Source organism: Lutra lutra, chromosome 1, assembly GCF_902655055.1.
Source record: "Lutra lutra chromosome 1, mLutLut1.2, whole genome shotgun sequence".
NCBI classification, from domain to species: Eukaryota; Metazoa; Chordata; class Mammalia; order Carnivora; family Mustelidae; genus Lutra; species Lutra lutra.
This window is the reverse complement of record NC_062278.1, coordinates 99,606,671-99,630,112: the sequence shown is the minus strand read 5'-3', so window position 1 is coordinate 99,630,112 and position 23,442 is coordinate 99,606,671. Positions and strand designations below refer to the sequence as shown.

The 23,442-nt window shown below is 36.0% G+C and overlaps 1 protein-coding gene across 8 annotated transcripts in view; it reads right to left on the bottom strand.

Annotated features, from left to right (window-relative positions):
* NAALADL2 (N-acetylated alpha-linked acidic dipeptidase like 2) overlaps positions 1-23,442 on the bottom strand; it is a 1,357,959-nt gene that overhangs the window by 934,099 nt on the left and 400,418 nt on the right. The window contains exon 1 of one of the 8 annotated variants that reach the window (XM_047730762.1): positions 19,050-19,245. The exons of the other annotated variants lie outside the window; for them this stretch is intronic. Within the exon in view, the coding sequence (XP_047586718.1) occupies positions 19,050-19,092 (43 nt within the window). The 5' untranslated portion in view covers positions 19,093-19,245. Of the gene's footprint in view, positions 1-19,049; positions 19,246-23,442 lie in introns of those variants that run through there. 8 annotated transcript variants of the gene reach the window in all.

The window sequence follows — 23,442 nt, the reverse complement described above, 5'->3', positions numbered from 1 at the left end:
CCTTGCAATTCTACTTAAAATTCTAATTTATATTCAACATTACATATCTTCAAATACTTAAGATAGCTATAGACACTAAAAGCTATGGCTCTTTAAGCTAAGGAAAATCTATTTATAATAAAAGAATCCCCTAAAACAAAGCTGAAAGGTAATAAAACCAAGCCTGGAAGTAAATGGTTATATTCAAAATGATAATTTTTATTTTGTGGTTGGGTTTGGTGTTTTTTGTTTTGTGCATGAGGGAGTGAGGTGAGGGGGCTTTTTCCAGATGTCTAATACTGGCAGAGTTGAAAACTGAGAACTGAGGAAATCTCTATTTACTCAATAAGCTGATTTATAAAAGGAGGGCTCTATTCAAGATAACCAGAGAGCAATTCAATTTGGCTCTAAGAATACACTGATAAACTTCATAAATTTGCTGATTCAGTAAAATTTGGTGATTCAGTGTTGTACTGAATCACCAAAATACAAAATTTGATGGAGAAAGGAGGGAAAGGAGTATCTGCTTAGATGCCAAATATATGAAAGTAGAAGTCAGAGTCTAAGTAGTTTGTTGGAACAGCACAAGTTATGGACTGAATGTTTGTGTCCCCTCGAAACTCAGATGCCAACACCCAAACCTCCAATATGATGGCATTTGGAGTGGGACCTTTGAGAGGTAATTCAGTTTATTTTAGGTCATGAAGGTAGAGCCCTGTGATTTGATGAGTGTCCTTAGAGGAAAAGGAAGAGAGACAGGATTGATCTCTACTTCTCTGTGGCAGAAGGACATTAAGAATCATCTGCAAGCCAGGAAGAGGGTTCTCACCAGGAGAGGAATCTGTAGGTGCCTTGATCTTGGCCTTCCCAGTCTCTGGCACCGTGAGAAACTGTCTGGGATTTAAGGCGCCAAGCCTATGCTATCTCTTTATAGCAGCCTGAGCTAAGACAATACGCAACTAAGACCCCAGTCCAAAGCTCCCTTCAGGCCATCCTTCAAAACATGACTGTTAAAATGCAATGTAACAGAAAAAGATGAAAAAAAAAAATCAGTAACATAGTCAATAGAATTCATTTTGCTATAAAAATTTTCAAGCTAGGGAATTCCAGGTATGACCCAGTGAATGAGGAAAAGTTACGGAGGCCAGTAAAATGAGACTTAACTTTAAATCTCAACAGATGTCATCTGTTGTATTTTTGAAGGGTGTAGAGCAGATACTGCCACAAAACTTATGCTTGCAATTTTACACCATGAAAAAATACAACATTTTACTGTGAAGAATTTTATTGGATCATTTTATGCTGAAGTTTCATAAGAAAGTTATATGATGGAAGAGACAGAGGGGAAAGAGGCTAAAGGATGATTAGCCATTTTAGAAAGGAAGCGTAACAAATAAGCTGAAGAGTAAAAACAAGAACAAAGGCTTCAGTTATTCTACAATTGTTTTCATGGGTCTTGCCTCTCTCATTGTTTGCCTCTGATGGAGTCTTCTGCATAAGAACTCAAACCCTATTCGGTGTCCTTCGCTACCTCTACACACTCCATAATGAAGAGAAGAGATTCTAACACTTTTGTGTAAAATGCATCATGCTGCTGAAATCTAAGATTGTGTGTGCCATTAATATATGATTATATCAAAATCAATATATGGCATATATTACAACACATATGATAGAAATAAATCTGGTTAAAATATTAGATTTTTATATAAGCCTCAAAACATTTTATTTTTTTCCAAAAGATTACAGGATTTCCCTTTAATCTATTTGTAAGTGGAGTAGTAACCAAAAGTCAAAACATTCAAGTATTAATATAAGCACTATAAAGGTATTTTTATTTCTCCTAAGTATTTATATCTATAGACAGCATTTAGTTTAAATGGTCCATATGAAGTAAAAAAATAGGCAAATAACAATCTACCTTAATATACACTGGTAATATTTTATTTTGAGATTGCTTTTAAGTGCTGATCAAAAAGTGCAGAAAATTTTCTTTGCATTACATTTTTATATAGCAAATTAGAGTTATTTTAGTCACAGTCAAGGGACCCATAGAATTTTTTTTTTCTTAGGATATAGATTTTTGTTTCTCTGGGGAAAAGCTAATAAGTCTTAACATGAATGTATTAGGATATGAAGTGAATTACACAATTTTTGATAGAGAGAAGACTTTAGAAATAATCTTAATGCTATCTAGACTATGAAGTCCTTTCATGAAATCTATTTCCCTGTCTCTTAAAAAATGCATATGAGGGCGCCTGGGTGGCTCAGTGGGTTAAGCCGCTGCCTTCAGCTCAGGTCATGATCTCAGGGTCCTGGGATCGAGTCCCGCATCGGGCTCTCTGCTCAGCGGAGAGCCTGCTTCCCTCTCTCTCTCTGCCTGCCTCTCTACTTGTGATCTCTGTCTGTCAAATAAATAAATAAAATCTTTAAAAAAAAATGCATATGAACACACAAATCCTTAATCTGGGTCTCTCAGCTGGGGGTCCACAGAAAGATTTTGGGCAGTCCATGTCTCTGTCTGTGGAAATTTCTATGTGAATGTTTGTACACATACACAGTGAATGTTTATTTTGTCATCCAAATCTATTTTTTAACTCCTGCTTTTTGAATATTTCTAAAAATCACTGAGCAAGGCAAACACTTGTATTAAGTTTATTTTGTTCCATGTAAAATGTCAGCCATCCCAGAAGTGGAGAGGCTGACACCAAGGGCTCCATGTGTTCTTAAACTGAATTGGATGACGTTGGATTTTTTTTTCCAATCATGAATTTTAACAAACCAGGTTCTCGGTCCTCCTGACAGCTGAGTGAGTTGTTCAGCAGTCAAAAAATCACATCTCCCAAGACAGATGTTTATCGCATTGCCTCATATAAATAGGACATTTGTAAAATATTTAAGTAGCAAAAAATATACCTTGAATTGCAATGTACTCCATTGATGTAGACTCCCAGTCAAAGTTATTTTTTTCTTGAGCACTCACCAACTCAAAGATGTTTTTATATGCATATAGATTGTCCTTATACCCCAGAACCCTAGGTGTAATCTCTTGAGGCCAATATTTGCCATGACATGTCATTCACATAAACCGCCTGCAGTCATATCACACATGTTTTGTCAACCTATACATTCTTAATCGCTTTGCTGTGCACCTGCTGCAATGCAACCTGTCAATTTGGCAGGAAAGAGGGCCAGGAAATCCCCATGCTGCCTTCTTGTCCACTATGCAAGTATTTTAACATGGCACATTAAGGATCAGTAGGGGAGACTGGAGTCAAGAGGCATTGATATTCTGTTCTCATATTTGTGAAGAAAATCTGGTGCTTGCTACAAAAGCAGTTCACCTAAACTGTGGTTAACATCTCTGACATGTGCTCATGGGCTCACATGCCATCTGGTGAATGGGCAAAAAGCTGAGATTATAGGGGCATACATGTTCTGAGATGAAGTAAAAACAGCATACAACCATCTACTCTGTTTAAAAGTTAGCTAGCCTTAAAACTCAACTCTAATCGGTGGATTGTAAACATGGTTTATGCCATTCCAGAAAAACAAAGTCGGCACCCCCATAACTGATGTTTACTGGATACGTAATAGGAAGTAATAATTGAAAATTTTCAAAGACACTAGTCATTCCACAATTCCTTTGTACAAATGGTTTCTTGTACCTGAAGTAAAGTGTCCACTTATTTGACTGGGGAACTGTTCATTTAAGAAGGAATCAAATATCACATCTATGCTTAAACGTTCGTTTAATTATTTTCTTTTAGGCATGAAGACTTGTATACATATGGTAACAATAATTGTTTTAGATACTATTGTGGGAATAAAATCAGGTGACTTAAATAACGTCTCCAGGATTAGTACTTTGCATATAGTAGCCTTCTTACATCTCCTTTTAAAATGCCTAAATCCCATGACTAACTTTTCTTCAGAGGCACTAAATTGGCTAAGACACTTCATGTCACATAATTCTCAATGTATACCCTTCAAGGAAGTTACAATGCACTTGACAGACAATCTATATCATCGTTGTTTTCTCTTCAAAGCTGAAGATTAAAACAAAAAATAAATTTGGGTTTGATGGGCACCTAGGTGGTTCAGTCATTCAAGCATCTGACTCTTGATACTAGCTTAGGTCATGATCTCAGAGTTGTGAGAGCAAGCCCCATGTTGGGTTCCATGCTCAGCGTGGAATATGCTTGAGATTCTCTCTCCCTCTGCCCCTCCCCTTGCTCACACTCTCCCTCTCTCTCAAAATTTAAAAAATAAAAAATAAATAAACTGAGTTTGAAAATTTTGCTTACACCTGACATTTCTAACAATTAACTGCTTATAATTTATTTATCCCTACAAGATGATATCCCCATATGTGCAAAAGTTTCAGGGGAAGCTAGATAGCAGCCACCAAATTAAAGCCTAGTTCAGAGAAAATTATACCTTTATAAAGAAATAGACTTCTATATTTCAAAAATTATGTTTTGAGTTTAAGTGGTTTTCTAATATAAAGCTAAATTTAATTGATTTGTGCAAACCGTTGCATCCAGAGCCACTATTAAGGGTATTATGCACATGGAATTCTTAACAGATTCTTTAACCAAGGGATTTAATTACATTGTGGGTTAGGAAGAAAAGGGTAGGGAAGAAATGGCTGAAGATTACTACATATTAGTTCCCACTGTGAGAAGGTGGGAGTGTCCTGTGGCAAAAAAAATTCTATATAGACTCCCTGCTGATGCTCTCAAAATAGCATCTTTAATGACTGGTGTTATATAGATACTGAGGTCTCCAAACTGACCACACAAGGCATTACCAAGTTACAAGTTACATTACAAGTATCCAAGTTAAATGACCATACCTTTAATTAGATTCCAAAGTTCAAGACAGAGTAATTCTAGAATGTTATCAGAGAGCTCTGAAGCTCCATAAGCAAGATACATATCATTATGATAGATATATATTTATCTATATACATATAAATATAGTGATACACACACACACACACACACACACACACAGTAGACTATGAGTTGCTGTGTGCATGACCCATTGAACGTAGATTCAGTAGTTCCTAATAATATGTCAGGTACATCATCATATGTCAATAAATATTTTTTGAATAAACAATTGCATACATTCGATATGTTCAAATTTAAATACAAATCTACTTACATTGAATGCTCTAAATTTGAAAGAATTTCCAAATTGTGAAAATGACAAGAAGCCCATATCTATTCAAAACCATCATTACAGCAGTCCTACAGACCTAGGTTTGAATCCCATCTCTACCACTTAGTTCCTATATGCTCCTTTGAGTTTCACAATTTCTCGGAGCCTTCTGTAAAATGGAGAAACTGAGACCAATTCTCACAAGGTGGATGTGAGGCTTAAATCTGGCCATTTAAAGTGTCCAAAGCAATGCCCATCCCCTAGTAAAAGTTCAGCATACAGTAACTATCCTCTTCATCATCACCATCGTTGACGTTAGATATCAATTCAATTTTAATAGAGGTCTTTACTCATTTTACCAATTCAAGCATGAAAAATTATGAAATAATTACTTCTAAAATGATAACTGCAACATTGATCACTCTATGTAAGTTTGGAAGATCTTAAACATATTTTTTAAAGTTCTTGATTAAGTCCTATTTCTGTATTAAAATATTAGAGATAATCAAGAGTATCATGACAGTAACTTTTTCTTAAAACAAGGTAAGATATTTCTTAACTCAAATGTGTGATCCTAATTTCAGCAGAAAGTTGTTTAGAGGAGATGATCTTCACATCTCCTAACATTTAAGCTAAAAATACAACCAAAAACATCCTTTATTGTGCATGTACTATCTTCGATTCCTCTGAAATTCTTCTCTTTGAGTCTATATGTTATACTTTCACTGGCTACAGAACAAGAAAAAAACAACTTTCTGATGTCAGATGCTGAAGATCAATAGCTATTTCCCAAAGTTTATAGCATAATTAAAATGTGTAACAGGAATAATTTTCTCTTTAAACCCTAAGGCTAGGCCTAGAATTATTGACTAAGTCAAAGTTATGTGGTGTAACATTTTTTATTATGTTTATGGATAATATAAAGGACTTTATGGCTTTTACATGTAATTTGTTAAGTTAAAAACACTGAAGAGGAAATATCCATTACATCAGCAAAGCATCAATTGTTTAAAACTGTTTTTAAAGTGTATTTTGTAGAGGTAAATCTATATTTCTTTATACTAGTTTGTGGTCACCTAAAACTTCAAACTGAAGGTTAATGGTCAAAACGTTCTTGAATTTAGTAGAACCCATTTACTTCAAACTACTTCTTCAGAGCTTTATCACCTTCCATAAAAGTCTCAGGAATGCAGGTATGATGGAAATATCATAAGGATGTGTGGGTAGGTAGGACAGGAGGAATCAGAGTGTACCAAAGAGGAAACACTATTTGTATGCATGAGATTATGTGAGCAAAATACAGTATCTGTAGAAAAGCAGATATACCAGCTATAGAATGAGCCAAGAATAAAACATTCTTTCAAGTAAGAAAAATTAACACTCACCAATTTTTGTATATGGATATAAATGACAACTATTTAAAACACTCTTTGGGCGGCCCTGTGTTTTTGTTTTTGCTTGTTTTAAAGCTAGCTCTTTTCAAATGGTACACCTGGGAAAAGTAGTGATTAAGAAACAATGAAGTCAAATATATATTAGATTTAAATTGTAACTTTGTCTCTCATTGATATTAGCTAATGCCCAATTTTATTACTTGCCCCTTTCATATTGTCAATGAAAATAGCATAACCATACAATCTCTATTATGAATCACTATCCAAAGGGCTCAAAATTTTGAGCAGATAAAAACTGATCCAACCTTATTTTGATTTCTTCAAACAGAGCCAAATGGAAGTGGGTCTCTATCATCCCAAAGTCTCATAGGTCTGTCATATTTATGTAATATGGCCAATGTTATATATGGGCACTTTTCAAATGTTACATAGATGAGAAGATAGCACTATGAAAGCTTACTGGCAGTGAAACTGGGTGCTCCATTATTTTTCAAAAGCTGAAAAACAATCTGAGGGGTCTGAAGTGGCAGGGGGTGGGAGGTTGGGGGAACCAGGTGGTGGGTATTAGAGAGGGCACGGATTGCATGGAGCACTGGGTGTGGTGCAAAAACAAGGAATACTGTTATGCTGAAAATTAAAAAAAAAAAAATTCTTTTTCATTAAAAAAAAAAAAAAAGCTGGATGGTTTTATAATAAAATGAACTCCCTCTGCCAGTTCTGCTATAGTCCAGGGGCATGCACTCTGAAGATGACTAGCTGGAGTAGGTTGACTGGGTGGTGCTCCATGTTAAAGTGTAAATCTTCCAGGATAACAATCTCTAACTCTCTATGCAAGCCAGCAACACACACTGGCTCTCATCTCCATGAAAACTGGCTTAATAATCAGCCAGCATTTTCTTTTTTCCTATTGCCTTCCCATATGCACTGGAACTAACTTATAACTTGTCTAAGGCTGCCTTAGGCCAAACCTTTTATTTTTCTTTCATGGAATCAACGCCCCACATGTAGCCCCTCCCTAACTGCGGGCTGGATGCACTCGTCCTTTATTGCAAAGATGCAGTCCATTTGGTATAAGCTCTATCACCCATTCTACTCTGTAACTCAGAATATGTCATCCTAGTCACTCTTCCTAGTCTTCTTTATAGAAAGTTGCCCTCCTGCTCTTTAAAGTTACTCTGACGATAATGAAAAAATAAACAAGGATACCTGGATGGCTCAGGTCATGATCTCAGGGTCCTGGGACAGAGCCCCACATGGTCAGGCTCCCTGCTCAGAGGCGAGTCTGCTTCTCCCTTTCTTTCTGCCCCTTCCCCTCTGTTCTTACTCTGTCTTTAGCTTTCTCTCAAATAAATAAAATCTCTTAAAAGATAAAATAAAATAAAGTTACTCTAATGAGCTCAAGTCCTTGTTGTCATCAGACACACCCTTCACCTTCTCCCCTAACACTGCTTCCTCATTTGTGAAAAGTGAAAATTCTATCTACCCTTGTACTGTGGTGATGGAACTACCTCCTTCGTTCACTCTTCTGTCTCCCACTCTCCACCTGTGGCCGTTTCCCATAGCACAATCACTGAACAACTCCTACAGCCTAACTTTACAACTTTGCCTTTACCTTTCCTCTGATTTTTTTTTTTTTAAGATTTTATTTATTTATTTAACAGACAGAGATTACAAGTAGGCAGAAAGGCAGGCAGAGAGAGAGGGGGAAGCAGGCTCCCTGCTGAGCAGAGAGTCCCAGTGCGGGGCTCCATCCCAGGACCCTGAGATCATGACCTGAGCTGAAGGCAGAGGCTTTAACCCACTGAGCCACCAAGGCACCCCTCCTCTCATTCTTGATAATTCTCAAATTATTTCTTCCTCATGCTCCACATTTATGTTGGTTTTGAGTCACCAGATCATATCTATTGAGTATTCTGATGTTTCACCTTTTTCATTCTTTCTAGAGAAAATCCCCACTCTGCATTGCCCTGCAAACACTGTCATCTCTATCTTCTTTTTTTCCCCATCACCTCATCTCCATTTCTTTCATTTCTGCTCACATTTCAGATGTTAGTGCTTTCTATCACTAGTCTTCCTGTCCTCCTTTAACATCTATCTTTGTATAATCTCACCCACCCCCAGTGGCATGTAGGACTTCAGTTTTAGTAATTTCCGGCTCTTTAATTCCATCCTAGTACTCTCTCCCAAGGCCTAGCATTCTTTTTGCAATTATATTTAATATTTAATAATATATAATATAATATATATATAATATAATATATAATATTTAATATTTAATAATATATTCATCAATATATAACACTTACAGTTTAAAATCACTTTCTTTAGAACAATGTACTATTTCTCTTCCTAAACTATTCCCCAACCTGCATCCCCTAACTCAGCTAACAGGACAATTTTGTCACCAAAGCCAGAAACCCAGTTTTCACAAGCTCTTCCTTCTGCTGCACTCAGTACAAGTGAACACCAATTTAACCTCAAGTATCTCTCAAATTTATTTTATTTGAATTTTGTCAAATCCCACCATTATTACATGAACTAAGTGTTCCATTTCTATGTGATCAGGGAAAATAATGAAGATGAATTTAAAATTGATCAGGAGGGCAGCTTTCTTTATAATAACAAAGATATAGTCATATAATTATTTGCATTTGAGTCTATATTCCACATTGGATGGTTTTGAAGCTTAAATATACTGAACACTTGGAATACTCATGGCACACAGTATACATTTAATACATGTTTTCCTCTATCAGCACAACTTAAAACCCTTTGAGAGCTCATCTAGGTAACCCCAACCAGTTACAGAACTAGAGGAAATAAGAAGGAACAAATTCTCTAATTTTGAATGACACATTGCTCCCAATCTCCTAGAATAGGCTCAATGTCAATTGTTCTTCTAGAAAAGTGTCTTTTTAATATTTACCATGTTAAGTGATTCCTACTTTATGCCCAACTAATTTTCATGTTAAAATAAATGTAAATTGCATAGATACACAGGAATGATAGTATGAATATTATGTTTGTTTTTCTGAGCATATTAAACTTACTTGGCATGTCTGGGTGGTTCAGTGGGTTAAACCTCTGCCTTCAGCCCAGGTCATGATCTCAGAGTCCTGGGATCCTACCCCACATTGGGCTCTCTGCTCAGTGGAGAGCCTGCTTCTCCCCCTCTCTCTGCCTGCCTCTCTGCCTACTTGTGGTCTCTCTCTCTGTCAAATAAATGGATAGAATCTTAAAACAAAACAAAACAAAAAAAACTTACTGAAAATATAGTATGTGTTGGTGTGGTTTGGGGCACTAGAAATACAGAAATAAACAAGTCAGTTATGGTTTCTCATCCCAGAGACAAAATTTTATTGCCAGGAAATAGGCAATACACAAAAATATTTAAGAAATGGCTCATGATAAGCTATTAAAAGAATTAAAATCAGACAGTAAGATAGAATAGCTGCTCTAGTTTGAAAGACCAGAGAAGATATCACTGAGATGATATTTGATCTGACAACTGAATTACAAAAAGAAACCACAGGCAGGTGTTTGAGATCTCAAACACCTAGGTGTGTTTGTTGGTGAAAGAAAGGTCAAAATTGCTGTGAGATTCAAATAATCTTAGTCAATTTCTGCTTTGACTTAGTTCCCAGTAAATCCTAGTTCATTCCTCTTTTATATGTATGTGATTATAAAGACAAACTATTTACTATCAAATCAGCATAAGTAAATGCAAATTTCATGTTAAGACTACCTTTCAGAACATTTTATTAACTAAGTAGCAATGTTCTTGTGGATTATGTTATCAAGTCATATAAGAGTATTTTGATAAATATAATTTGGTAATTACTAACTCCTAGAAATATAAACTCTGAGTTTTCAAATCAAGAAGAAATATAATGACTAAAAGAAATCCACAGAAGGTAAATGGTAAACTGAAAAGAATATAAAATATGAACCTAACACTGATGAGAACTCAGGCTTAAGAATAAAAACATTATTATCATTATTTTCTTTTTTTCACTGAAATTCCTACTTACTCATATCAAAAATAGAAACTTAGGGTAATATCATAACCTCAGTGCACTTGAAGTTTCTAAAGTTTCTAAAGAAGGTTTATAATGCAACATACATATTATCATTACCAATATGCTCTTCTCTATTCTAATCTCTGTCCCTGCACAACTAGTCCTCTATCCCCAACCAAATCTGCCATAGTAAATGCATAGAACCCTATAGTTAACCAAAATGAACATAAAAGATCTATATAAAATCCAGTAAAAACTGCAGGAGAGAAACTTGAGTAATACCATATGCTTGTAAAACATATATAGCAACCTAATTTTCAAAATGAGCATTTTTATATTCTGAAATTTTAATAAAGTTAATATTTCTATCATGTAAACATTAGATATTAAGTCTATTTCTTAACTATTCTTTTGTTTTCTTTTCCTTTCTTTTTATTTTCAGATTTTTATTACATGTTTGAGATATTTTCTGCATAAATTTTTTTCTGACAAATGTCTGGTAGGGTAGTGGAACAGCTTAAGGAGCTCAAGAGAGAATCATCCATTGCAAGATTCCAAGATGAGTTAAATAATACCATTTTCTTTGTCTCTATAATTCTTAGCTTTATTTCTCAGTATTGCCTAATAAAACTCTTATCTTCTTGCTAGGCCTGACCCCTGCCATCTACAGCAATCATTCGGATTGTCACCATCTATATGAAACCTTTGAATAACTGAAACATTTTTATATCATCTGAACCACTAAAGTCTTAAAGCCAATTTCTTACATTCTTTTGGCTGCTAGGAAGCCTGAAAGCAAATTTGTGACCTGTTTGGTAGCTGTTTAGAATGTTCTGGTACATATTTTATATACAACATTTTAACTGTTATTTTAATCTAATTTTTATTATGTTTACTTATTTATAGCTTATTTCAAAGTATTAATTTTGGGAAAATCCTTTTGTTTCCAATAAGATGAGAATAAATTATGTAAATAAATGGGTAGATAGAATTTCTATGCCTATCTCTGCTATTTATTTTGCCAGGAAAGACTTTCTTCTTTCTAGCCACTTACTCTATTTTCCAAAAGTGTCAGAGCCAGTTTACATTGTATCTCCTCTGTGAAACTCTCCATATACTTCTAGGTTTCCCTATAAATTCTTAGATACTATATGTGGTTATAACAATTGGCAAGAGTAGAAGCAACTTCCACCTTTTGTGGCAACATATATTTTTCCATCTCTGTAATTGACCACTAAGATTTATTAGTAGTTTAAGGGAAGATAGGACTTGTCTGTGATTACATTAAATGTCCATAAACAAAGAGGAAAATAAAGCCTAGTGACACTTGAGCTCTCTCTGCTTCTCACATCTCGTTTTCAAAGGAACTTATTTTGGGGGCACCTGAGTGGCTCATTTGGTTAAGCATCTGCCTTTGGCTCAGGTCATGATCCCCACTCGAGTCCTGGGATTGAGCCCCACATCAGGAGTCTGCTTCTCCCTCTGCCCCTCTGCCCCCTGCCCCGCTCCCTTTGTCTCTCAAATAAATAAAATTTGAAAAAACCAAACAACCAAAAAAAAAAAAAAAGAAAGAAAAGGAACTTAGTTTTGAAAAGACAAAAGAATCACAGAGATGGAATGGTTTCAAGATTTTAGTCAGTTCTCAAAAATAAATCATTTACCAAGGTCTGAAGTCACAGAGCAAAATTGACTGTGTTGCTTAACAGGTATACATGCACAACTTGTACATGTTTATATGAATTGCATTAAGCTCAGTAGTTTACTTTTCAAGATACTTCTCTTTGAGGCTTCTTTAGTAGATAGGATTTTGTACTATTCTCTAAGTCACTTTTTTTTTTTTTTTTTTTTGGTACACAATACACATCTTGCATTACACTGACCATGGGCTTTAAAGAGAACAGGTGAATTGCATGTCAATTAATTATAAAGGCATTTTTGAATGCACCTCCCAAAGTGTTCAACTATGGAGATGGTTAAACATCTACCCACAAAGCACCAAAATAGCCCTGGCAAATAAAACTATTTACACATACTTTTCCTGAAGAGACATTAGAAGCTCAAGGGATCCAACTGAAGCTCAATACCCTTTTAAGGGTTTTCATCCTAATCATACCTTTTTTGCAATCTCATCAGGCACCCATTTTTCCTTCACTTATGTAGCAAGTATAATACCTTGCAATAGTAAGTCAAGTATGTGCTTGGTTAATCCTCCCCCCAAAAACCGTGATATAAAAAAAGGTTGGCTTGCTGTCCTACTCAATTAGCTAAATTTGTTTAAACTCTTTCCAAAACTAGTGAATAGGCATACAATATAGTAATTAGAAGGTGTTTATACATGTGCAATCATCAGATCATTACTTGCACCCTTTGTTTTATTTCTTTAAGGAAAGGAAACAGATGCAAAGACAGATACAACCTTTTAAATGTATGGAAAAAATTTAATTACATTTTTAATAATAATGTTCAAACAATCAAGTCATCCTGTAGGTATGTATCACCTTCTTTTCAAGATTTTATAGAGACTTTAATTGAAACTTAAAATGTTTCCTTTTAAAACAATTTTGGTGCCATAAAATACCATTTAAATCAAAGGGGATTAAACCGTGCTTTCAGAACATTCAAAAGTCTATGAACAAACTCTAAATTTCAAAGTGTTTGAGAACCGGCCTCTCCCCCAGCAGCAGGTTTTAAGTGACTACTGTTTTTAACCACATTTATCTCATGTTCCATTCAAGTACACTGCTTGCTGTTTTATTTCTAATAAGATCTTATTTCCATTTTGAAAGACAAGAAAAAGAGGTCCTTGGTTCGGTTTTGCTGCTTTCATTAACTATTTTTTACACATTATTTCAGAGTTCATCTCCTAATCTCTTTGCCTACTCCAGGGATTCTCTGCCTGATACCTGGGGAAAATCCCCCAGCCATCTTCATGGGCACCTTTGCCTAACCCATTCAGATCAGACTCACCTGGGATTTCATGCCTTGACATTTTCTGCAATTTTACTTGCTCCAAATGTGCTGAAATTTATCCTTAGAAAATAAGGTCTTTTCAGCAGAGCTTCTGGAAGCTCTTCTCCAACTCCAAAACACTCTGTTGCCTTAATATATAAATTTCAACTCCAAAACGTCTCAGGTCTTCAAGTGTTCCAACCTATCAGTTAGAGCTAGAGGAAGCCTTTCTCCTGGAACATGGATAACAAGAGTGTCTTGCACTTCTCCTACTTAAACATGCTGCTCAAGTTCTATAGGCTGGAAAGGAAGAGTCATAAACTGGTCAGTCCTCTTTGGGGTTTCAGAAAGATTTCAAGGCACTCACAGGCACGGTTTATGATCATGAATGCAGAGATACTTTTCCACCAAAGAGAGTAAACATGTACACCAAACCTGTATGACAGGTTGGGGTATACAGTACTGTTGCCCTCAGGCTGCAATTTAGAAGCACAGACACTAAGGCACCTCCCTTCCTAGAGTTTTTTCTTCTTTTCTTAGCCCAGCAGAATAAGTATAATTTCTAAAAAAAAAAAAAAAAAAAAAGACTGTATCATGAGAAACATGATGCACTCAATGCATGTGTGTCTGGATTTTCAAACTGACTCCTCGTGGTTGTGATGAAAGTCAAGCAAACGTCCTAAAAGCCAATGTAACTTTTATAAAGTCAAGAAAAATCCCAAGGCTGGACAGACCAGTTCCGTAATAGCCTAACTGAATACTGGACAATTCTTTCCAGGACATAACTATAGAAACTAAAAAGGTATCAATATTGAAAGCATTCATAAGCCTGATTTTCCCTTTTGAAATAGGAAAGTGAATGCCTCCAGCATGTAATGTGCCAAATTCCTCTGTGAATTACAGGCTCTGGGCAGCTGGGTGGAGACCTGCATTCTGGCAACTGCTTCTGAGAAACCAAGGGTAATTTTCTTACCTTCATAGGCTCTATTCGCTACTCTACAAAGTAAAAATATCAGACTCGAGGCCCTTTAAGCTCCCTCATGCCTTGAAAATGTTAAGATTCTACAGTCTTTCTCCCCTAACTCTGACAGCCAAATTCTCCTTCAGTGGGTTGTTGAAAAGTCGTCTTATCTGTGCTGATTCTTTACAACTGGCCTTGGATTCCACAGGGTTTAGCCAACTTTTCTCTACTTTGAGACATTTTTCCCCCTGAGCTCTAGTCCTTTATAGCCTCTAAAGAAGGGGTTTCCTAGTTCTAGAAGACTAAGAAGAACTGGTGTAGGAAGGGGGGCTTTACATCTGAGCCACTGTAAGTAGATGACCTGAGTGACAAGGGTATGTTGAGCAGTCCAGGGGAGACCCCCATTCGAAGAAACCAGTCTCAAGGTTGTCTCAGCATTGAACTCAGAGACACCTTTTATTAAAATCATTCCAGAGATGAATTTGTACAACATAGCCTTTCCAAAGAGGCAGGTGGCTTTGGACATGCTTTGATCAAGGAAGAAGAGGAAAATAAAATGGAAAAAACCCATGTGGACTGAGTTGCTGAGGTAGGAGGGACTGGGTGGGTGAGGGACCTAACTGGATAGTGATAGCTTCTTTCCCTTTCATATAATCCCTGCTAGGGTCTTCCCTACCTGTTACTAAGAATCTTGGAATACAAAATGCATGTCCTTCCTGACAGGCAATAAAGGTAAGGGCCTCGGGAAAAATCTTAACCTAAGGAATTTTCCAGGGAGCTGCTTGCCTGGAAGGAAGTTGCCACCCTTTTGTTGTTTTAGTCACGTCATTTCACTGCTATCACAAATTGACCAGGTGCTACTCTGTGGCACATGTAAGTTTTCAGGGATTGTGCAAGGAAATGCTGCTTCTCTTCCTTAGTAAATACAATGCTCAGAAAGCATTTGCCCCCATTCTTATTCTGTATTATTTATATATTTTATTTATATGTTCAAAAATAAGAAAAAAGAAATTTAGCATTTTATCCTGTCTTAGGTAATTCTATTTTATGAATACTGAGACTATTAAGAGCCTTCTCATATAAATCTTCACATTACTCTCTGTAGAGTTCCTTTCCACTAGGACTGAAAGGAAGAAATTGCTTTTTATGTTTGAAAAGATAATTGAGATCTGTTCCCATGTAGCTGAAGATAACCCTGGAACAACCACTTTCATTTGGGAAAAAATAGGTTCCCAATACCATAGTTGCTGATAGCTTATAGGCTGCACTAACCAGGGTACTCTCAACCGGCTTCCTGGGTATAAAACCTACAGGAAACAGCACTCTTTTGACAATGCCTACAACTAGCCCTCCAAGTTGTGATTAGACATGGTCACAATCTAGACACATGGCATTAGAAAACCACTATCCGAAGCACAATATAGAGTTCTAATGATGATCTGCTATCACTTACTACCTTCAGAACCCAAATTTTTAAGTATCTATATGTTTAATGTATAAAACAAAGTATTTGAATAGAGTCATTTCTGTTAGAGCATGCTTATTTGTAATATGAGTTAATAATAATTAGTATTATTTCAGAGAACTTCAGAATATTTTTATAAATATTGCTAAGTTAAAGGCAAAATTAAACACTATAAAATGCCTTTTCATTTATTTCAATAATTTTTAAACTCAATCTGAAATTTAGGACAGGGCATTGCACAGAAAACAAAATAATGTTTGAGCATTCCATAACCGAAAATTCCAGAAGATATTTTGATTTGTTTTCTAAGATATTAAATTTACCAAATATCTTACCTCTGCACACATGAAGCTGCAAATTATCCCCACAATACTTTCCTCTATAATTAAAAAAAAAATCCAGAAATAATTTAAAGCCAACAACTGAAGTACTCTCACTTATCATTAGCTCTCTCCTGATTACTAAGTTCACTTAGTAATTTTAAGGCAAATACAACTGGAATGGAAGCATCACAATATTCCAAGAAGATGGATCTGAACTATTTGTAGACCCACCAAGGGTATATTTCAACTCAGACAGAACACAGTCCTCATTGAAAAGTTTTCACAGGACCCACAAGGGAAAACCCCTGGAGATAGAACTGAGCTCACAAGCATCCCTCAGCTACAGAAGGTTTATAGAGAGAGCACATGAATTTCTAACTCAAACCATAAAATACAAATTATTCACTATAGCTCTTTTTAAAACTTTGGGGGTCTTTCTGCTATATACCAATTATTAATTCTGAAAGTCAGTGTATGTGTGTATATGCATGTATACATGTAGTCAACCCTTTTACAGTGGAACATATTACCAGAAACAAAACATACATAAAACTGCCAGAGAAAAAGGAAAAACAAAACAGAAAATCTGTACACATTCTAGGACTCTAAAATAAGAGGTAAATATTACCCATTGTCCTGACAAAGAGACGAGGTCTGGTTACTCCTCAGTTTACTATAACCTCTGAACACAGACACGGGTGACACACCGCATTGTCTATGAGAGGCTATTCAGGTGGTTTCCAAATAGTTATATGTATTTTACATAAAATCATCATTATATGAACAATATTAACCACCTAAATACTTCCCATATACTTTTCCAAGAAAATATGTTACAAAGTATAAGCACATACATAACATCATTTTCTCCATAAAACACATATAAATGAATAATTTCATAGAATTAAGCTAAATAAGTCTTTTAGCTGTTTTTCTTCAATAGGATGCACAAAACAACTTTTTATTAATCTTTAAAAGTGCTTGATAATAGCATTTTATATTTTTTAAGATTTTATTTATTTGAGAGAGAGTGATAGAGAGTGTGAGCATGAGTTGGTGAGGAGGAGGAGAGGGAGAGGGAGAAGCAGGCTCACCTCTGAGTAAGGAGCCTGACTTGGGGCTCCATCCAAGGCCCTGAGATCATGACCTGAGCAGAAAGTAGCTGCTTAACTGACTGAGCCACCCACATGTCCCAATAATAGCACTTTATGCAGTATTTAACAAAATGCTTTTTGGAAACATACAGAAATAAAATAAGATTCTGGGATTCTTTTCCTTTTTTCTTTTTTCTTAATTTCTTTTCTTTATTTTTTTCTTTTTTCTTTTTTTTTTAAGATTTTATCTATCTGTCAGAGACAGAGAGAGAGAGACAGTACAATCAAGAGAGCAAGCACAAGCAGGGAGGACAGCAGGCAGAGGCCGAAACAGGAACCCGGCTGAGCAAGGAGTCCGATGTGGGACTTGATCCCAGGACCCAGAGATTGTGACCTGAGCCAAAGGCAGATGCTCAACCAACTGAACCACCCAGGCATCCCAAGATTCTGGGATTCTTAAGCAGGTTTAGTGAAGAAAGGATTAAAGAAAATAAATAGAAAACACAGGGATTCTGGAGGATAATTTAACTTTAGAAAACTGATGCTTGGGGTGCCCGGATGGCTCAGCCAGTTAAGCCTCTGCCTTTGGCTGGGGTCATGATCCCAGCGTCCTGGGGTCCAGCCCTGCATCAAGCTCCCTGCTCAGCGGAGAGACTGCTTCTCTCTTTCCCACTCCCCCTGCTTGTGTTCCCTCTCTCCATCTCTCTCTGTCAAATAAATATAATCCTTAAAAAAAAAAAAAGAGAAAAAGAGAAAGAAAAAAAACCAGACACTTTATAACCATGCCTATCTATGATCATCTTATTCTTATCCTCCTATGTATTATATTTCACAGATGTAGTTACATGTTTGATTATACACTAAATAGAAAACTTGGGTGGTCTGGGGATTTTCTTGATGATAGCATCATAAGAACATAATTAAATAAAAATGTCATTAGCAGTCGATTAAAAAATATCTTGATCAAAATGTCTCTAGTAAAGGTGACAATTCACAAGACAGACTACTAGAAATCATAGCAACAAATAAGCATTATGTTAGTTTTGTATTTAAGAAGAAAGTTTTCTCACTCAAAAAGTTAAATGTGTGAGCAACCTTATATTGTTTCTATCAACAAGCCTAACCATAGAAGCCCAGTCAAGCCAATGTCAACAAAGCCAATCCCTTCAAAGAACAAAGGTATCTGACTGATTAAGACCTGTAAAATAAATCCCCTCTCCCCAACTGCTTTGCTCTCCCCTGAGATCCTGTTGTCCACCTTTATAAAAATGGTTATATTAAAAAAAATGGTTATATTAATATATTAATACAAGGACACTTAGTTGGTAAACCCCAGATATGGTAAACTTGATTACAAATAAAAATTTCACAAGCAGAGAAAAAAGGCAGTATTTGGTCAATGTTGGAAAAGATCTGCACTACAAGTTGGTCACACCATTTCTCCAGCATTCCATTGGAGGATAAAGATAAGACTTTCCCCACTCTCCACAAATCTGGGTTTCTGTATTGGTTGAGTTGTTGAGCCCAAGAGACAGCCAGCTTCTCTGGAAGCTCACTTTTCCTCACCCTCAAGCACACCTTGAAACTCAGCAGGCACACACAAGCTCACGTGAGCGCGCATGTACACACACACAAACTTCATAATAGAAACTGCTTGATTTTCTGATTGGAAACACTTCAGGCTGTTGGCACTTACCTTGCAAAGATGTGTTAGGTAAACTTGCTTCATTCTCTCCCATTTTATAATTTCTTTTTAAAGGGGGCCAAGCAGTTTCAAGTTGTGTCAGTTACCTTGCAAGCTTGGTGACCTTCTGACTTTCTACTGTGGTACTGTAACAATATACTACCTGCTTTCTTCTGTGAATAATTACCATTCTGCTTCCTGAATTACCTGGGCTTGCAGGACCTGTTTTGCTGTGAAATGAGATCACATCCTTTGATCCAAAGCACTGCTATTAATGTGTGTTTCACAAAATGTGGCTTTGTTTCAGTTTTGGTATTAACTTTTAATTCTCTACTTTCACTTTAGTCTAAAACATATTTACATTTTCCTGGAACATCGATACTACCAACACACCATCGTGCAGAGCCAGAGTTTTGTTTGTTTTTTAGTGTTCCCGATCTGCTTCTCCTATAGAAATAAAAATTTAAAGTGAATTTTGCAATGCTCATTAAAAAAAAAAAAATACAGAGACATAAGGAACAGCACGGGAATCAGTTTTGTGCCGTCATGGAAAGACAATCTTGGAGCACCACCAGTACTAGCTGTGGAACTGTAAGTGAGGGCTATACCTTTTCTGAGTCTCAGTTTCCTCAACTGTAAAATAGGGATGATGTCTATTTTAGAAGGTTTTTAGTGAAGATTGAAAGCAATCATGTCTGTGCTAAACACTGTGAATGGCAGATGATAAACAGAACACAGGCAGAATTTTTTCTACCCTCCTCCTCTTCCTTTTCCATTCGTCTTCTTCCTTCTTTCTCTCCTCTTATCCTTCCTCCCTCTGAAAGTGCAAAGTACGCCCAGGAATAACACTGATGTCACTAGGTCCTGATGTCATTTGTCTACTTATTAATGGAGGGATCTTAGACAAATGATCCGATCTGATTTCAGAGTGCCTCAAAGTCCTCATTTGTGAAGATATTTTCATGAAAATATTTGCATTGCCTTCTGACTAGGAACAGAAAGAGTATTAGTCTAAACTAGTGTACTTCAAGCAAAAAATAATCTCCAGCAAAGATAAGCAACAAACTGGAGATTTATCTTTTATTCATTTGTAAAAGTGAGAGAGGACATAGATCACAAAAATAAATCAATTTATTTAAACTCTGTCTCCCATAAGGTATCCAGATAAAAAACAATCTCTCTTTTCTCCCTTTAGAATTCCTTAAATTTAAAGTTTGTTCAGACTGGTTAAAAAAAAATCCAAGGTTTAAATACCTACTCCTTTGACGGTTCTTTGATTTTCAATTTGGAAAGAATCTGCATACCATGTTTCTTAGCTCATTAATGAAAAAAGATTGATTATATAAGTTATGTAAACAGAAAAGGTACACAACTAGAATAGTTCTTCTCAGAAATATTAGAAATGAAAACAAATGTGAGAGTAAAAAAAGTCCTTATCGCAGGGGCACCTGGGTGGCACAGTTAAGAGACCAACTCTTGGTTTCAGCTCAGGTCGTGATCTCAGCGCCATGAGATCAAGCTCTGAGTTGGGTTCTGCACTCAGTGTGGATTCTGCTTGAGTTTCTCTCTCCCTCCCCCTCTGCCCCTCCCCACTGTGGGCATGCTCTCTCTCTCTAATAAATAAATATTTTTAAAAATCACCACCACAGTTAATTTATAGTTCTCTCTTTCATTACCTTTCTGGGTCTTAGTTTCTTCATCTATAAATTGATCTGGAACATTTACTGTCTAAGCCCCATTCTCTCATTATAAATACTAAAACCTCTGATTTAAAAATCTAAGTTATAGTTTGTTCCAGAATAGTCTTTGCTTCGTACAATTGCATAATGTAACATATATACCGTGCTACATACTTTACCAAATGTAACCTGAAATTGAATGATGGCCAATAAAACACTATAATCATCACATTTGGACTTCCCCCAACGGAGGAACACACATAACAATCCTCCCTCATTATGACAACTTGGAAATGTATTTACATACTGGTCCCAGGCACCTAAAATTAGTCAATAACCAATCTAAAACACTCATTATCTACCAGTTGAATTATACATGTGTGAAGTTACAATGAAAGCAGCATAGAGAAGTCCTATTTTTGAGCAGAGGAAAAGCATAAAAACACCAGAAACCCCAAAAGTACTTGTCATTGCCCAGAGAGTAACATAAATATACACTCAGTTATACTGAAATAGCTTCAACATTTATAAAGCGCCATGCACTGAGTTACTCACTCTCCCTCTTGGGTACCTCATATGCCTGGAAAATTCTTCCTTCATCACTTTCCCTTTGTCTAATTCACATGCAGGAATTCTTCTTGAACCTAATCTTGGTTGAGGCTTCCTCTATATGTTGCCAGATGCCTCTTAACAACTTTGAACTTCTCCTTTCACCATGGCTCTTCTCACACTGTGTTGAACGTACTGCTTATTCTGTCCTTGGGAGCTGTTGTGTGACAGACCTCTTCCGTTCCCACCACTATCCCTGAAATCGTGCAAGGTAGCATAGTTCCTGACACATATTAACTGCCTCCCATAGTTTTTGTAAAGATGAACAAGATTATCATCATCAGAAAAGAAGAACTAAAGGATCTCAAAGAAAAGAAGGACATAGACTAGCAAGAAGATGATAAAATATATTTCAGGAGGGGAAAATGCCAAATTAAATTTCAAAAGTGAAAAGAAGAGGGGTAACTAGTTAGGTTTATCTGCAAGAATAAATAAATAATTTAAGAGCTAGAAGGATAACAGAGATGAGGACATTTATGAGAATTTTCAAAAAAGAGAGGGAAATAAAGAATACCTATATAGTGACTGCATTAGTTTAACGTGTGCGCGCCTGCGCGCGCGCGCACACACACACACCTCCCAAAAATAAACACTGGTAGCACTAGCCAGAATAGCTTTACTGAATGGTGAAAGGAATGCTAATTATACAATTATCAACATTTTTGGAATATTGGAAAGAAAGTGATGAGAGTGACTGTGTTCTCTATGTACATTCCAAGACAGTGCTGTAAAAATTACCAAGCACATTTTTAAACAACTTAGATGACTTAAGAAAAAACAACATTCACAACCATATCATCTTTCTGTATTTCTACCATTCTATTTCTAAAGCAAACTTCACGGAGAGAGTGGCTACAGAAAAAGGTTATAAATGCTACCTTTTATCATTCAGTTTGAGGGTTCTATGTAGAAATTAAACAACAGGAAGAAACCAATGTTGAAGTTTAAACTTGTCATGGGTAATTATTAAAGTGATTATGTAGTTCTGTTTTTCAAGGGAAGATACATGAGAATATTTGAAAAAAATATGAAGTAGTTATTCAAAATTCTGAATGGTGGCACTGTCTTATAAAGCATGGAGCCCTGTGTAGGTAAAATGTTACACATTTAGTAACAGACCTGGCATTTCATCACTTAGCATTTTTTTTTTAAAGATTCTTTGTTGAAGCTTAAATTCTGTTGTTTGATGGTCGCCAAGAATTTCTAGTTGGGATTGTCTGATCCTTATAGCTGCTAAGTACTTTTGAGTCCTACCAGAAGCAGTCTGTTTCTAAACTAGGAAAGGAAGAGAATGCATATTCTGTACAGGAAGAATGGGTAGAAATAAATAAGATTTTCTGATTCTTAGGAATACTGGCTGAACATATTCCGCATCCTCTCTTCTGAATCTAGGTATTACCATCTATCTAGTTGCCCTAGAGAGAAACTTATTTATCCTTAGCTCTATTCTCCCACATTCCCCAAATAATCACAAAGTCCTAACAATTATTCCTAAATGTCACTGAAATTCACTTCTTTAACTTTCCATATTCTCTAGGTAAGGCCATCATCATCATCTCTCACTAAGACACAAACTCCCTAAATGAATTCTCCCTTTCCTTTAATCCATCCTTTCTGTAACTGTAGAGTCATCTAGCAGATAGAGTGATCTTCCGAAAACATAGTCATGCCATTTCCATGCTCGCGTCTGTTCAATGGTACCACAGCCTACTCAATACTATCGATACATTATCACCACCATCCCACTAACTCCTAACCTCCCATTAAGACTTAGTTCATCAAACTTAGGCTTCTCTGACATTCCCAAGCACATCTGATGCGAATTCCAAATAGCTGAATACATAATCACATTTACTTTTCTATACCTGTGAATTTATATATAGCTGGTCAAAAAAAATTAAAGCATACTCAGTGCTTTGTATCAGGATTGACTTGTGGGCAAAAATAACCTAAGCTTTTAATTCTCTCTGTCTCTTTTTTTTTTTCATAAAATTGGCATGCAGAATCTTAAGAAAATTTGTATTGATGGAGAACAAAGAAAGTAACTACTATTTTCAATAGTAATAAGACATATCTATTAACAAGGAAATAAGTAATGATGACAAGGAGAGTATCAT